General features: G+C 43.8%; 1 protein-coding gene across 1 annotated transcript; it reads left to right on the forward strand.

Moving 5' to 3' along the window:
• The first annotated feature begins 2085 nt into the window (after positions 1-2085).
• Positions 2086-16022, forward strand: lamc2 (laminin, gamma 2). Its single transcript, XM_031732155.2, has 21 exons — positions 2086-2208; positions 6660-6836; positions 7302-7419; positions 7874-7995; positions 8104-8235; positions 8336-8525; positions 9666-9778; positions 9942-10334; positions 10586-10819; positions 11569-11705; positions 11980-12136; positions 12570-12775; positions 12987-13066; positions 13167-13304; positions 13472-13616; positions 13707-13856; positions 14019-14133; positions 14213-14409; positions 14654-14812; positions 14909-15008; positions 15193-16022. The coding sequence occupies exons 1-21, from the start codon at positions 2133-2135 to the stop codon at positions 15444-15446; spliced, it is 3393 nt and encodes a 1130-aa protein (XP_031588015.1). The 5' UTR covers positions 2086-2132; the 3' UTR covers positions 15447-16022.
• The last annotated feature ends 782 nt before the right edge of the window (positions 16023-16804 follow it).

Raw genomic sequence — 16804 nt, forward strand, 5'->3', positions numbered from 1 at the left:
TTAACTAACTGATCACAATGATTTAACTAGCTGAGGTAAAAACATATTTTAGTAATAAAGAGATGTTACAAACTTTATTTATAACATATATTTATTACATTAAGTAGAGAGACATGACTTTTGACCATTTTATAATTTTATCTCACGCTCTGTTGAGATATAGGAACCTCACATTGGTACAGTTCATATACAGCTTGAGCTCTATATGAACTGTATGAACAGTATATGAACAGTTTGAGCTGCTTTTTTCTGCCCATTGTTGCTGTTAATCTGCAAGCCACTCAGCAACCCACCTTCACCCAGCACCCAGGTGATTTAGAAAAGGGTTGTGTTAGGGTTAAGATAAACCCAAATTAAGCAAATGCTTTATTACTGCTTTGGTTGGAGGTCAGAGAAAAAGTCCATAAAAGGTTTGGAATCTCACAATTTTACAGTCTTGATTTAAAAACCAACATGTCACGTTTTTGTGAGGCCAGGCTCGCATTTAGGTTGTGATTTTTAATAACTGGCAGCACAAGAGCTCAGTGGTTTGAATGTTTTCCTCGTGCTTAAACAGGTTTTCTCAAGGAGGTAAAGTAAGAAAAATGTATTTATAAAATGCTTTTCACAGAGTAACTGCACAACGAGATAGATAAGAGACACTGTGTGAGTGTAATAATGCACAGTTACACTGTGTCCACACTCACAGTGATGTGGAGACCAGAGACCGCATAAAGTCAGTGACATTTGATGAGTTCAAGCAGCTACAGTCAAAATAACTGCTGTTAAAAGTTTTCTCAACTTACAGGTGAGTGACTGAGTAACTACCAATCAGAGCTCAGGACACTCAGTGTTCTATATGTAAGTACAGTTATTTTAAAATAAATCCTATGGGTATTATGAACATACTTACCAGAGTGCATTAGTAGTGCATACAGGAAGTGATTTCTGTAAGCTGGTAAAACGGGCATTAATCCAACCACAATGGAACGATTTATTTTAAGTTCAGAAACTAAAGGTCAAAATTCATAAATGATCCTTTAATGAAAGAAAGTCCAGAAAAGAATCAACCAAAATATGAAACCTTAATAATAAAAGTTTTAAAAAAGGTTACTACTACTACTAATAATAGTAACAATAGGATCTATGTAATAATGCAGTGTTAAATGTAATGATAATAGGAATATTGCTGACTGGTAAAATCAATAAAAACTGATAAGAGACTAAAGATAAACTGGGCCTAAAACTGAGCCGTGGGGGACACCAGCTGTCTATTTTCTTCTTCTTATGCCAGTCAGGGTCCATCCCAGCTGCAGTAGGCTGAGGCGGGGCACACCTGGACAGGTCGGTCGCAGGGCTTTGTGTTTTCTATGAGGTCCGCACATTAGATTGTAAAACCCTCTGACATGACTGTTGCTGTAAATGGTCAGCTTCTGCACTGTTGCAGCGTCCGCATGCTGAGTCAGAGTTCTTTGTTTGTTAATAAAAATAATAAAATTAAAAATATTGTAACTTAATGTTTTTGTTTCTTCATTTGTTACTTTTAGCAGTTGATTCAGTCCCAGCGTCCTGCAGGTTCATTAGGCCACGCCCGCCTGCCCTTGTGATGACATTTGAAGTATAAAATTTTTATTTTTATGGTGCCTGGTTTAATCTGAACTCTCAGCAGCTGCATGCAGACTTCATGTTCAGGAAACATCTGTCATGTTTTCCACATCTGGAACAGAGCGCAGAATCACTTCATTCACAGAAATCTGATTTTTCATTCTCCGTCCTGTGAGACGTCTTTGTGTTGTAAAAATGTAAATGTGAAGCTCCAGGACAACGGCTCACACTGTTACAACACACACACACACACACACACACACACACACACACACACACACACACACACACACACACACACACACACACACACACACACACACACACACACACACACACACACACACACACACACACACGCTGCAGCCGTCATATCCTCTGACTGACGGTGTGTGTTTTGTGAATCACACGTGAATAAGTGTGGCCTGTACGTGCAGCGTGTACGGACCTGCAGCAGGAGAGGAGTTAAAAGGAATCACTCTGAGGAGCTGTGCAGGAGTTTTTCCATCAGCTGCAGCTTTCGGATCTGATTTCAGGATTCACACAACATGAGGAACGGATGGATTTCACTCTGCGGGCTTCTGTTTGCTGTCTGCGCCGTCCAGGCGACCTACAGATACTACTGTAAGTGGCTCGACTTCTTCTTTTACTGCTATCAGCAAGATGCTGAAAGACATTAACATCCTTTAGGTCTCTTCTGTAAACTCTAACCAACATACCTGAGCTCAGCCTGCTAATAACTGTGGTAACGTTTAGGAGAGGCAGAGCTCAGCCAGGACAAAAATATATATACATAAACTACAACGTTATGAAATCAAGACAACAAATATAGGTTGGTAAGATGGAAAGTTAAAAAATGACGTATTGATCCTCCATAAGTTAATATATGTTCCTCATTATATAATAACAATAACCATTAACTATTGATAGAAGAGGTAATACAGTATTTATTGCTGTGGATTTAACATGTTTGTTTTAAAGGCTCAGTCTGTTGATTTAGTTAATTATTGAAAAATGTGTTCAGCACACAAACGAAGGAATCAAACAAAATCACAGAGGGCCGGCAGCTGTGATAATGAACTGTGTGAAGATAACATGAGATAAGACTGTGAGTTATTCATATTCATGTCACTCGTCTCTGAAAGTCTGCCAGTGCAGACATGAAGCAGCTGGGACAACTGCAGATAAGATAAAGCTTCAGTGATGAGTCAGAGGAAACACAGCAGAGTCCAGAAGTACGATTTTTTAATCAGTTTTAGTAAATTAATAACAATAAGACACAAACAGCTGAATTAAGAAATCTCACTAAAGAAGTTTAAATAGACACAAAGACTGATCCTTAAATTACAAGAAACCTGTGACTATAAAACTGTGACTTCAGGACAAAATAAAACTGATTTAAAGAAAGTAAAAGAACAACAACATGCAGCTTAACAAAACCCATTCACACAGACGAGTCAGAACAGGAAGGCTTTCTATATGTTTTCATTAGATTTTTCAAATTTGTCTTAAAAGATAACAAAGAGTAGCTGGTGGAAAACGGGAGACACCCATGGGTGAGGCTCACGAACCTGAGCTGTCAGAGGAGAACCGCCTGCCCCTCAGGGAGAGAAATTATTATCTGCTGAACTTTTACTGATGTGCTGAAGAAACGAATCCAGCCTCATACACTGAGCTGAGACCTTAGATAGATAGACAGATAGATAATAATAATAATGGATTGCATTTATATAGTGCTTTTCGGGACCCCTCAAAGCGCTTTACAATACCACTATTCATTCACTCTCACATTCATACACTGGTGGAGGAAAGCTACAGTTGTAGCCACAGCTGCCCTGGGGCAGACTGACAGAAGCGAGGCTGCCATATCGCGCCATCGGCCCCTCTGGCCAACACCAGTAGGCGGCAGGTGAAGTGTCTTGCCCAAGGACACAATGACCGAGACTGTCCGAGCCGGGGCTTGAACCGGCAACCTTCCGATTACAAGACGAACACCCAACTCTTGAGCCACGATCGCCCCGATAGATAGATAGATAGATAGATAGATAGATAGATAGATAGATAGATAGATAGATAGATAGATAGATAGATAGATAGATAGATAGATAGATAGATAGATAGATAGATAGATAGATAGATAGATAGATAGATAGATAGATAGATAGATAGATAGATAGATAGATAGATAGATAGACAGACAGACAGACAGACAGACAGACAGACAGACTCAGCAGCGAGTGCAGAAGAGCTGCATGGCTAATAGCTACATGGATGCAAAGATGCATCAGTGTCATAACAAGGGATTTAAACTGTTTAAGTTTGTTGTTACTCACTGTTTGCTTTGGTTTGGATATCAAGCTAGCTGGGTTAAGGAAAAGTGAGAATATCTCAGTTTTACAGGCTTTGTTGTAAAAATTCTGCATTTTGTGGCGTGGAGCTGCTGAATCCGATCAGAACTGGTCAGGTCACGCCCAGCGATTGTTTTACGCTAATGTTATTTTTAAAGTCTAATGTGAGTTTTTATGCTAATAAGAGTTGGCTGTGGTTACTACAGGAGCAGAAATGAGATGAATCGAAGCAGCGTAATGTTGTAAATATGTTAATGGATTCAGAATATTTGCAGAATACCAGAAAGTCAAATATTTACCCAAAATGAGAGAAATGTAAAACCTGCATTGTTCATTAAGATACATGCAGCTCTTTATTTTCTGATTTATTAATAAGCAGTTATTATTTGATGGTGTTATAAATCTCAGCTGCTGCTGAGTGTCTTCAGTGCTGTGTATACAGGACAGACTGTGAGTGACTGCCAAATCATGAAGGTGATGAAAACCACGGCATCACCTGCAGGAGCAAAAATTTATTTAAATTATTCCCAAAAAACAATTTAAAGGTGAGAGGCAGTGCACTTTCTGGTTCAAAGCTTAAAAAAGCATCACCAAGTGCAGACGTCTGACATGTGCAGTGTTTTATCAGCTGACTCATGACATGAGTCAGTGCTCACAGCACAGACGGTGTTTTAGTCTTTTGTTTGTTAAAGTGTTAACCTCAGATTAAAGCTGTTACCAGATTCTGAGTTTACGCTGTGATGTAAGAAGAACCATCTCCAGGCGTGTCTTTGTTGTTTTTCATTCCTCCGGGGAAAAGAAAAGCGGAGTTATGAAACAGTGAACACGTTCCCTTTGGAGAGAAAATGTTTCTTCAGGCTGAATATTTAGAGGCGCACAAGTTGGAAACTGTCCGATGAGAGACACAACACCTAAGCTCACCGCTGCCGGAGGCAATCAGGTGAACAATAACTGTTATAAAAGAGTGAGTCAGTGATGTACTCTGAACTGTAGAGAACGAGCTGTTCACGTCTGCTGAATCACAGGCTGAGTGTTGGAGGGGAAATCTGACGGTCAGACAAACACACCTCAGCCTCCCTCTCAGCGCTTACATTAAAGAAGAAATTGATTACAGTCACTGTCGAGGTATTCAGATTCATACGAGGAGAAAAAACATCACAGTGAGGTTAAAATGTTCCTGACAGGACGTGTTCAAGAAAACCCCCCAAATCAGACACGCCCCATGAGCAGCACTTGGTGACAGTGGGAAGGAAGAACTCCCTTTCAACAGGAGGAGACGTCCAACAGAACCAGGCAGGGGGCAGCCCTCTGCCCCCTGCCTGAGCCCTCTGCCCCCTGCCTGAGCCCTCTGCCCCCTGGCTGAGCTCAGGACAGTAACACAGGGACATGAAATATTTCCTCTGCCTCCAAACTTCATGCTGATTATGTCCAGCAGTGTTAATGTGATGCATGTGCCAGGCTCAGGAGAAGTTTGGGCTCAGGGTTGTGTTTACCTCACCTCAGGTAAACAGCTGGTGCCACAGTTAGTTTTTCCATGTTTCAGCTCAGATTCTCCTGACGGCACAACAAAAAGAAGCAAGCCTGAGTTGAAGTTTGAGTGAAATCTCTGGCCTTCACGGTAACTTGGTAAAACTGGTTTCTGTAACTTGATCCCAGCTGTCGGTCGGACTCCCGATCGTCCTGATGTCAGTCAGGGGCGAACGTTTGCCTCCTCGTCTACTTGCACGTGTATTGTGCGAATATTGATGCAATAATGCTTCAGTGGCACTGGTCGCTGTGGTCATTTGACTCTCTGCCCTACAGTGAAGGTAACAGTTTAACACAAACACCAAACAGACCCACAACACATGTGAGGTCACAGAAAAAGATCTGCTGTGGTTGGTTAGCTGCAGTGACATCATATCCTCCTGAGTGAGAACAGTTTAGTGGTCGTCCCCTTTCTGGTGACCCCGAAGGGTCCAATAATAAAATCATGAAATGTTTCTCTGTATCAGGCTGTCCCTGCAGGCTGCAGGCTGCCTTGTGATTCACTTTTTTCATCATTACTCTGGTTTACCACCAACTGCTGTTGCTGCATTCACTGCAGATGAGATCTTCCCTCTCTGCTAACAGCAAGAACAAGCAGCAGCCTGTTGAAACTCTCCCTCAGTTTAAAACAAAGCTTTAAAGGAGCGGGTGGAAGTCTTTTCAGGGCTGCTTTTCTGAGCCATGATCCCGGTGAGCTCGCTGCAGACAGAGGGGGCTGAGGTGCTGGCTGTTTTGGGCGGGGCTGGCCGGATTGTGATGATCTGTGTGCAGGCTCTTGCTGGGATTTCAGAACAAACCACAAAACATATGAAGCACTTCACGCTCTGTCAACATCTCTAATGCTCCTGTTTGTTAGATTAAAGCTCGGGAAGCTTCCTTTATCATTTCATGTGGATGTGCCTTCTTTTCTTTCACCATCACAATACGAACAAAACAAGAAATTCACATGCAAGCTGAAGTGAAAGTGGAGAACAGAAGAAAGTGCAAAACTGAAATGTAAACAGCCAGCTTCCTCCCACAGTCCTTACAATAATGCAAGCACTTCCTGTGGTCAGACTAGAAAAGCACCAGTCCAACACCTGTGAAGCCACAAAAATACATGAACGTGTCTCTACAAACAGTTTCGTCTATTGTTGTACAAAAAATAATTGAAAAAAATCTAAATAAACTTGAAATTTGACCTCTTCCGTTCTCATGCAGCGATAATGCGTTGTGAGTGCAATGGGAGATCTCAGTACTGCCTGCACGACGCGTTGGGTCTGCACTGCGTCGACTGTCAGGGAAACACGGAAGGCCGCCACTGCGAGCGCTGCAAGGATGGCTTCTATCTGCAGGGGGCGGGACAGAGCTGCTCGCCCTGCCGCTGCAACCCCACAGGTGAGTGCAAGTCTCACAAAACCCTTTATGTGTGGAAAATGAAATGTTAGACGTACAAACCAGAGAGCAGAGGTGGGAGGATCAATCCAAATATCCATAGTATCAGTACCAACGCTGGTACCAGGTCAGATCAATACAATCCTCCGTATATCCTGTAAGTTCATTATGTTTTTATTGAAAATGAAAAATACACCTCAAACATGCCTTATCAAAAATGTCTGAACCTTTTTGTGCTCCTGGCACGTCTTTAGAGACGGCACATTTACATTCCACTTCTCAGGTTTCCAAGCACATGATAGGCTGAACGTTGTGTTTCGATGTGTTAACTCATTACTGTGGAAAAATGAAGCTGCAGTTCCTTTAATGGCCACTTGGGGCTGACTCATGGGCACGTCTGACTCTAAAACAGACAAACCGATGTCATCGTTTACTTGTGTTGTTCTGACCGGGCTTGTTTTTCCTCAGGTTCTGTCAGTAAGTCATGTGACAGCACGGGGCGCTGCAGCTGTAAAGAAGGCGTCACAGGAGACAAATGTGACCGCTGCCCCAACGGACCAATCGGACCTGACGGCTGCCCCCAAAGGTGAGAGACAAATGTTACCTCATATGCTTCAGTTCTCAACACCTTCACCTTCAGTGCACTTTCATGCATGTCATTGCTTAAATTTAGTGTCTTTTATTTGATGAATCGTTTTGTAACTGTAGTTAAAAAATGTTTAAATTGAATTCTGTCTTCAGTCACTTTACTTTTTGTTTTTCTGCTGTCACTTCAACAGTTTTCAGTCCTTAACTTCAGCCCACAGCTCTTTTCTATTGATTTCAGTGTTGGCTTCCATCTTTCTATTACAGGTTTTTCAGTGTAGCTTTAAGTACTTTAGGTGCTTCAGTTTAATACAAACACATTTGAGCAGTTTTAAACAGCCCACTTCTTCCACAGCCTTCTTTGCATTATTTTTTTGATTTGAGTTCACAGAGATAGTCTCCTGTCTTATTTTGATAGTACATGGCTCACTTCCTGTTGTTTCTTGCGTTTTCAGCCGTCAGCCCAGGCAGGAATCTGAGAGTCTGACTCTGCCGTGTTTCTGTTACGGCCACAGCAGCCGCTGTTCAGCACAATCCGGTTACTCGGTCCACAAAATCACCTCCACCTTCACCACCGGTAAACCTTTCTCCTTCATTACCTTCATAATAAAAGAACCCTGACATTTCCTACATTTCAAAGTAAAAGCGCACAATAGGTGAGGTGACAGACTCTGGTGTGTTTCAGGTGTGGAGGACTGGAAGGTGGGGACGATGCAAGGTAAGACTCCAGCCGATACGCACTTCCGCTGGTCACCGAAACACCAGGACGTGGAGGTGATCTCCAAAAACAGCCTCCCGGTTTACTTATACGCCCCAGGTGAGTCAAGCCCCACCTCTTCTAACAGCTTAGCCCCACCCACTCCTCTTTGTCTTTTTTTTTTTATTCCTGTCATGACTGATGTTCTCCTTTCTCACAGACCATTACCTCGGGAACCAGCTGCTGAGTTACGGCCAGAACCTCTCCTTCTCGCTGCGTTTGGACCGCGGCGTCCGATACCCGTCTGTCAACGACGTGATCCTGGAAGGTGGCGGTTTAAGAGTCGCTGCCTCTCTGGGTGACCTGCGATCTGTCGTCCCCTGTGGTCAGAAGATCACCTACAGCTTCAGGTCAGAAAATCCACGGTGTGAAGTTTTGTCTGAAGCTCTAAACATGACGTGGAGAACAGATTTGATTGGTTGGGTGTTATTATTGGTCAGATAATTGGAGTAAAAAGGCTCAGAGGTCCAGCTAGCAGCTAGCAGCCACCTGTGTCACCATTCACCTGTCAGTCAAAGAGGCCACGCCCCCAATAATGCGAACTTTAAGATTTAGGTCTTAACTCCCACGGGAGTTTGTGGGGACTCACTGCTGGAGCTCTGGTGGGCATTAGTGGGACTGTCACTGCTGCTTTCTCCTGACAGTTTCTGCTTTATAAATGAATGTTAGTGAAAGTCTGTGAACTTTAATGCATAGCGCCCTGCCCAGCTGCCTGCAGCAGCTCTGTGCCCTGCAGTTTGAGAACACTGGCCTGAAATATCAGGTGTCGTGTTTTGATGAGGGAGAATAGCTCCCACTTACACTGTGACTGTCATCTCTGTGTGACATCATTTGTTCAGCAGGAATGTGAAAACCTTTCCAGCCCAGTTATCAAAGGTTCAGACAGCCAGGCTTCTCTGAGGCGTGAACATTCCTGAGGTGAGGCTGTTAATCACAACAAGTAGAGACACAGCAAGAATCTCAGGTACTCCGTTAGTACCTGGCTGTGTTTACGTGGGATTTACTGCATGAGCGATGTGGAGAAAGTGGGTGGAACAACACTGCTCCATTAAACTGTCTCGGGTATAGGGTCTGATTATTGTCCTGCAAGCTTCTGGCGTCCGAGCACGTGGAGTCTAAACTGCAGATGTTCTTCACGCCTCTCTCCTCATGCACATGTGGATGAAACTATGATGGACTTTCAGATCTGAATTTTTTAGATTGTGACCGACTCTGATTGATACATTTGATGAAATTTAATGTCGTCGTGATACCATATTTGAAACATTCTTGTTTGCACATCTGGTTACACATTTGGATTGATTTAGTCATAAAGCCACTTGCAGTCCAAATATTAGCAAAGCAATAAGAAGAAACACAAAATCGATTCATCAAAGTGATTCCTGTTTTCTCAGAGGTCTCTCTGAGGTTCGATGATGAAGGACAGCAAAGGGAGAAAACGTCGTCTTCGTGAAACATTGTTCGAACTTCTTCTGTCTTCTTCTGAACAGGCTGGACGAGCGGCCCGGCAGCAAGTGGAGGCCTCAGCTCTCCGCCCTGCAGTTCCAGACGCTCCTGCAGAACCTCACAGCCATCAAGATCCGAGCCACGTTTGGAGACACCGGTGAGCCCTTTTTCTTCTCTTCCACAGAGAAGATGCTGTACAAAGAGATAAAATCCAAGAGCATAAAAGGGTTTTCTAAGAGGAGGTGCTAAAAGAACAACAAAGAGTGAAGGATGAGCAGCTCTCGCACACAGTTTCATGATTTTTTTGTTTCTTTTTTCAGGACGTGGCTACCTCGATAATGTGCAGCTGGTGACTGCACAGCGTGGAAACGGCGTCCCAGCCCGCTGGGTGCACACCTGCAGCTGCCCGCCAGGTCACGAGGGCGAGTTCTGTCAGCGGTGTGCGCCCGGTTTCAAACGCAGAGACCCCGCAGACGGAGCCTTCAGCCCCTGTGAGCCCTGCAGCTGCAGAGGAGGCAGCTGCGACCCGCAAACTGGAGACTGTTACTCTGCCGATGAGACGCCCGCAGATCGGAGCTGCTCCCAGGGCTTCTACAGAGACCCGAGGCGGCCGGAGACCTGCGTGAGGTGTCCCTGCGCGGACGGCGTGTCCTGCTCACTGGCTCCTGGTTCTTTGGAGCCTCGCTGTGAGAGGTGCCCATCAGGAACCTCCGGTGAGACGAAACACACACACACACACACACACACACACACACACACACGTTTTTTTGTGCACATGTTGCATCTCTTTGGGATTGTTTTGTGTCTCTGAAAGTAAAATTTTCTTTTTTCAAATCCTTGATCACTTTGGCTGTGAAACAACATATAACTTCAACAACATGATGTTTTATTTCAGCTCTTAAAAAGTCTTTAGTTGAATTTGAATCATTCTAGAATATTCTAACCTGTGTGTCTCTGTCCTCAGGTCCTCGCTGTGACGTTTGTCAGGAGGGTTATTATGGCGACCCCCTGGGTACCGGAGGTGTGCAGCGTCCCTGCATACCCTGCCGCTGTAATGGTCACATCGACATCAGAGTGCCGGGAAGCTGCAACCGTAACAACGGCGAATGCCTGAAGTGCGTGAACAACACGAAGGGACGGCACTGTGAGGACTGTGTGAGAGGTTTCTACCACAGGCAGCCCACCGACGCCTGCAAACGTAAGAACGACGCACAGTCAGAGGAGTTTCTGATGTAGACGTCTGGGTTTTATCTGCAGTGAAATTGAAATGTTTGTATTCTTTACTGTAAAATTGAATCTTAGATGTTAGAAAGCAGTAAAAACAGTTTGTTTTTTTTTACAAACAGAACTAACTGACATGTTTCAGTTTCATGACTTGCTCAGAGAGAAGCTGTTTAATAATCTTTTAAGTTCACGGCAAAGAAAATCATCAGAATTGTGGTTTTTGATGGTGGTGTTGGGTTGCAAAGCAGCATGCAGCTGCCCAGCAACTGTATGCAGCTAAAACAGCTTAAACATGGCTGGGGTTACCTGGAGGTGGGTGTGGTAAAGTGTATCAGCTGATCAACGCTAAGCTCAATTTCAGGTTTTTTTGGTGCTGTATTGCTTATTTACTTAGTGAATATGCAGAATAAGCATCAGTTACAGAAAACAGTGAAGTGAAAATTGAGCAGAATTTAAATTTGAACCAACTTTAAAAACATCAGGATCATTAATTTGAGCAAAGCCAGTTTATATTAAAGTTTCAAAGACCTTTAAAGCACAAAACATTGGCCCACATCTGGAAACTTCTCAACACTCCCACAGGTAGAATGCTGCCCCCTGCTGGTGCACCTTTTAATTACAGCCGTCCTTCTCTTACAGTGTTCACAGAACACATTTTGTGCTGTCACGGTTTTCCCAGATGTGATCCAGCAGTAACATTTTTTTCCTCTGTTTTCCCGTCAGCGTGTAACTGTGACGTCCAGCGCTCGGAGTCCGATCAGTGCGATGCTTCCGGGCAGTGTCGGTGCAGACCGGGCTTCGAGGGTCTGAGGTGCCAACGATCCAGCTGCCCCGCCTGTTTCACCCCCATCAAAGCAAAGGTGTGGTACCTGTAACAGGGTTTGCTGTCATACACAGAAAGTGGTCAAGTATTAAGTTTATTTTATAAAGCGCCCCCTGCTGTGTGGATTTCTTTCAGTGTTTAACCTAAACTAATTGTCTATATCATGTCACCTGAGGCTTTGAGATATAAAATTTTCAGTTCATGATCATCATAATAAAACAATATTATCACAATATCGCCCTATAGAAACTCTGAAGTTTCATCTGTTTATAAAGACATTGTGGCATCTAAACGTATTTCTTTTGTGTCAGATGGCTGCTTATGCTGCCAAACTGAGGGACCTGGAGTCTTTGTTCTCTGACATGGACGGAGGATTGAAACCAGCTAATAATGCTGAGATAGAGGCCGCTCTGACAGATGCTATGGAGCAGGTGGACGACATGATGGAAGACGCCAAGCAACTCACAAGTAAGACAGCACCTTACCTATGCCATCACCTGAAGGATTTTAGGACCCAGTACCAATTTGCCAAACACTAAACTAAACCTGTGACTGTTGAACATGTTGTGACTTCATATTTCTAGCACGTCTTGTATGTTAAAAGTAAAGTATATGAGTATAACGGGAAAATGTACTAATTTCTATGTTTATAAGTGACCAGTCAGCTGCTGTTTGTTACAGTTACAGTTGGTAAAAATGAAAAAAATCCACATTGTAGAAGCTTTAATAAGGAAGTTTTACTCGATTACTTGACTAAATATACTTGCAGTTTTTAGAAGAACTTAGTAGACATTCAAAGACCTGCAGCCGAATGGTTTCACTCAGGTCTCCATAGCAGATGTACTGGAGAAAGTTTAACTGGTTAAAATAAAGTTGATTTCTTATTGTTTGTCTCTAACAGAAGTGGAGAAGAAACTGCAGGACCACCTGTCGTCCATCAGCAAGCGGCAGCTGGACGAGGAGCAGGATCTCCTAAACATCAAGGACGCAGCCGCTGACATCAAACTGCAGCAACAGACGTACAAGATGAAGATGGGGGAGGTCCAGAAGCTGATCGGGGAGATGAAAGTCCAGCTGGAGAAGGCCAAATCTGACCTCAACTCCGCTGTAAGGCTCCACGCTGACAGAGATGAACACATCATGTCGTGTTTGACAGAATCATTATTTTTATTTTAGAGGGGTTGTGTCGTATTTGGGTGTGCGTGTGTGTATTTAGAGGCAACAGGCAAAAGTTTAGAGAAGACAAGAAATTATGTGAAAACAGAAGCTGACAGAATGGCAACGATGTTTTCTTGTCTAACTGCTGTTTATTTTTCAGGATGTCCCTCAAAGCGACTCACCGCTGGGTTCAAACGACCTGTCTTCGCTGGTGACGACGGCTACCAACCTGGCTAACGAGTAAGTGTTGATTTCACAAATCGGTAAGATGTTTTTTGGCTACCATGCAGACCAGTCCACGTTACCCGCCGTCTCTAACGCCGACGCCTTTGCCTTCCAGTCATCAGACGATCGCAGACACTGTGGAAAAAAACGCTAACAAGGCTCTGAGTGACTCGCAGCAGAGTCTGACTCTGGTCAGAAACCTCATGAACAGAGAGAACAAAGTGAAAGAGCTGATTGGAGACCTGAAAACCATGTAAGTATCTCCTCTGAGCTTCAGAGACAAAGACTCTTTTAGACTCTGAATCAACCACTTTGTTGATTTACGTGCACTTTGCATGTAAAAGCTTCAGATTTGTTAATGACAGCAGAATCTAAACCCGGTGCCTAAAGACTAAACTAGAGCAACCTGCATGTGTCCAGGTATGAACAGACTTCAGCTCAGGTGAAGGGTTTTGAGAAGCAAGCGAAACGTCTAAGCAGCGATGCCATAGAGGAGAGCAAAATGGCGGACGGCATGTTGAAAGACATCGCCAACATGGAGCAAAACCTCCCCCCATCTCTGCAGGTAATGGCTGGAGAGAGGACACATTCTTCTTTTTATTATCATCTACTTGTTCAGTGTCTCTAACCTCCTTTGTTCTCCCATGATGCACAGGGGGCGATTGATGTGATGCGTTCCAGGGTGGATGGAGTGACAGAGGCAATGGATGAGAACCTCGCAGGCATCGATGTGCTGCAGGATGGCATACTGAGAGACAAGGCTGTCGCGGAGGACCTGCTGGCCAATGGCAAAGCTGCCCAGCAGGTACTAAAGTGTCACAGATTCACCTCTGATGAGCAGTAGTTGTCCAGTTAAAGGGGGGAATTGGCTAAATGACCAAAATCGTAATAAATAAACATGTTTATTTCTGCTCTAACGTTGGATGTTTTAACAATCAACACCTCTGTTCTCCATCCCTCTCTGCAGGAGTACAACGGCCTCGTGGACAGAGTCAATGTTGCCAAAGCTGACGCTGAAGGAGCCATCAAACTCATCAACAGCAAAAGTGATGAGCTAGAAGATGCCCTGAAAACCCTGAAAGGTAGGCTCACCGACCGATGGGGCGCCACTCGCCACCATAAATCTAGCAGCAGACTGATGCCACTCTTCTTTCTTCTCAGGCTTCGACCAGCAGATCGCAGGCAGCAAAACAAAGGCAGACGCTGCCATCAAGCGTCTCCCTGACATCAAGACCACCATCCAGCAGGCAGCTGGCAATAATAATGCAACGCTGTCCATCCTGGGAGATGTTCAGGACAGTTACGATAACGCTCTGGAAAACATCAACAAGCTGGGGGACATGGTCACTGGTCTGGAGGTAGCATGAATACTGTGGCGTTGCTTTACGACGCATTCTTTATGTTAGAAATGATAAAACAGGCGAGCCGTCAGGGACAAGTTTACGTTTGTTGAAGAAACCAGCTGTAGAATTTTCTCTCTGTGAAACTTTTTTAAACAAATGTGTTTAATTGGTTATTTTTTAAGGTGAACTGTGACTTTTCATGCTGTCGTGTCGCACCTCGACTCTGTCGTTAAACTGCTATTTTGTCTTTACTCTTCAGAGAGAATTTGCATCTTTGCCGTCTCATGACGATATACTGAAAGAAGCTACCAAACTGAACAGAGAGGCGACTAACCTGAAAACAATGGCGGGAGGCGTAGTTGGAGATCTGGCCTCCGAGCTGGAGAAAGCTGAAAACCTGCAAGCTGACGCCCAGGAGGTAAATGACCACACTGAAGTAACCCGTCACAGACGCAGAGACAGACTCGTATAAAACGATGGACACGGGTTTAAATATGTAATGTTTCCCCTGCAGGCGTCTTTGGGAGCGGGTGGAGCTTACAACAACGCCCGGCTGGTCAGCGAGGAAGTGCAGAAAACTCTGCGAGAGGTCCAGGGTCTGCTGGCTAAAACCAGTACGTACACTTTTTATCTGACTCACACTTTGGGATTTTAACCGTGGCTGAAGTCCTGTTTTATTTATGAATTTGCAACAAGTTGCTTTTTAATTTGGTCAGCTTCACAATCTCCAGAAAGGCCTGAGTGCCCTTCTGAGACAGCACGAGCTGCTTCCTCACCGTGTCTACTCTGTTTTCTCAGACCAGTCCAGTGCTGTGGATTTAAAGAAGGTGAAGCAGCTGGAGGACTCGTTGGCCGGTGCTAAGAAAGTTGTGGAGGGCAGTTTGAGCCCCCGGCTCAAGAACATGGAGGAGCAGGAAGCCGCACACATGCGCCAGCTCAACTCGATCAACCGGGACATCGACACCATCCTGGCAGACATCGCTAACCTCAGGGAGATCCTGGCATTCATCCCCAAAGGCTGCTACAACAGCCCACCCATCGAGGAGGCCTGAGGCGCGTCACCTGACTTACTGCCAGTGGACTTCACTTTGTGTTTTTGCACTTTTCAACTACTGACAACCTTCTTTTTGTCTGTAATACATAAAAATATTGAATTATTTAGAATCCATATCTAACGTGCTAACTAATTTCTGAACCTCTGACTTGGAATCTTGCTTTTTAAAATTTAAAGAGAAATCACCTCCAGTGTTTTCATTATTTGGCCCTAAATCTAAACTGTACGACACCTTAAACTCATCACGTAGGCATACATTTGTAAACTAAGATTTTTCTCTATTAAATGTAAAAGTAAAAGGATCTTTTGGAGCAGATTGTTTTTTTTCCAGGGATAAATTAGGGAAAGATTAATGCACTGTTGTTTCCTTCTATGCTCAGCAGGGAGTATCTGCTGTTTTTATAAAAATATATTCTGTGTTTGCATTCTGTATGTGAATATATGTTAGAGTATTTATAACTGTACATACACCATCGTTTTTAAACCTTCATGAATTCAGTGTTTTCTGTTCTTTGAGTCTGACCACCAAGAATATTTATATGAAAATAAAAGATAAAAGTTCTCACATTTAAAACATGTTTCACTTCATTATTCATCAGTTCTTAGATTTATGTAACTGGTATTTCTGTGTGTGGGTCAACCATCCGACGCAACAGACCGAACGCCGAAGACGAGCAGGATGAAGTGAGCCCATCGGAGTCAGAGAAGCTGAGATGATTTAGTCAAAGAAATATTTTATTTTGGCAGCAGCGAGGTGTGAATATAACCACAGCTTTAAATCAGTTCAGAAGCAGAGCAGTGATGTGGACACGAACACAGCGACAAACAAACAGCTGAAAACGGTCAAATGTTTCCTTTACATCCTCTTTGGAGAGTGACACTGATGACTAGGGATGGGTATCGTTTAGGTTTTATCCGATACCGGTGCCAAACCGGTACTTTTGAAACGGTGCCGGTGCTTAAACGGTGCTCAAACCGGTGCTTAAAGAATGGAGAACACAAAATTGGTCCAAAAACCTCTCATGTTCAGCTTTTTTTTGTAAAAAGATAACAATGTTAGCCTTTTCTGCAGCTATAGGGCATATATGGCATCACTCTTGGCTGGAAGCAGTGCTTAAACAATGGAAAAAACACAAACTTTGTCCAAAAACCTCTCATGTTTAACTGTTTTCCACTTTTTCTTTGGGCTACCTTTTTGGCCAGGGTGAAGGGAGTATCTGCCATCAAACAAGAAGACAGCTGCATGTAACTACGACGGTGTTTGCTAGTTCACCTTACATGCATTAATGTAATAATGTGGTTAGCGTACTCAACGTTACACACGAACAACATGAAGCTACTCACGCAGAGAAGAAC

Source organism: Oreochromis aureus, linkage group 18 (genome assembly GCF_013358895.1).
Source record: "Oreochromis aureus strain Israel breed Guangdong linkage group 18, ZZ_aureus, whole genome shotgun sequence".
NCBI lineage: Eukaryota > Metazoa > Chordata > Actinopteri > Cichliformes > Cichlidae > Oreochromis > Oreochromis aureus.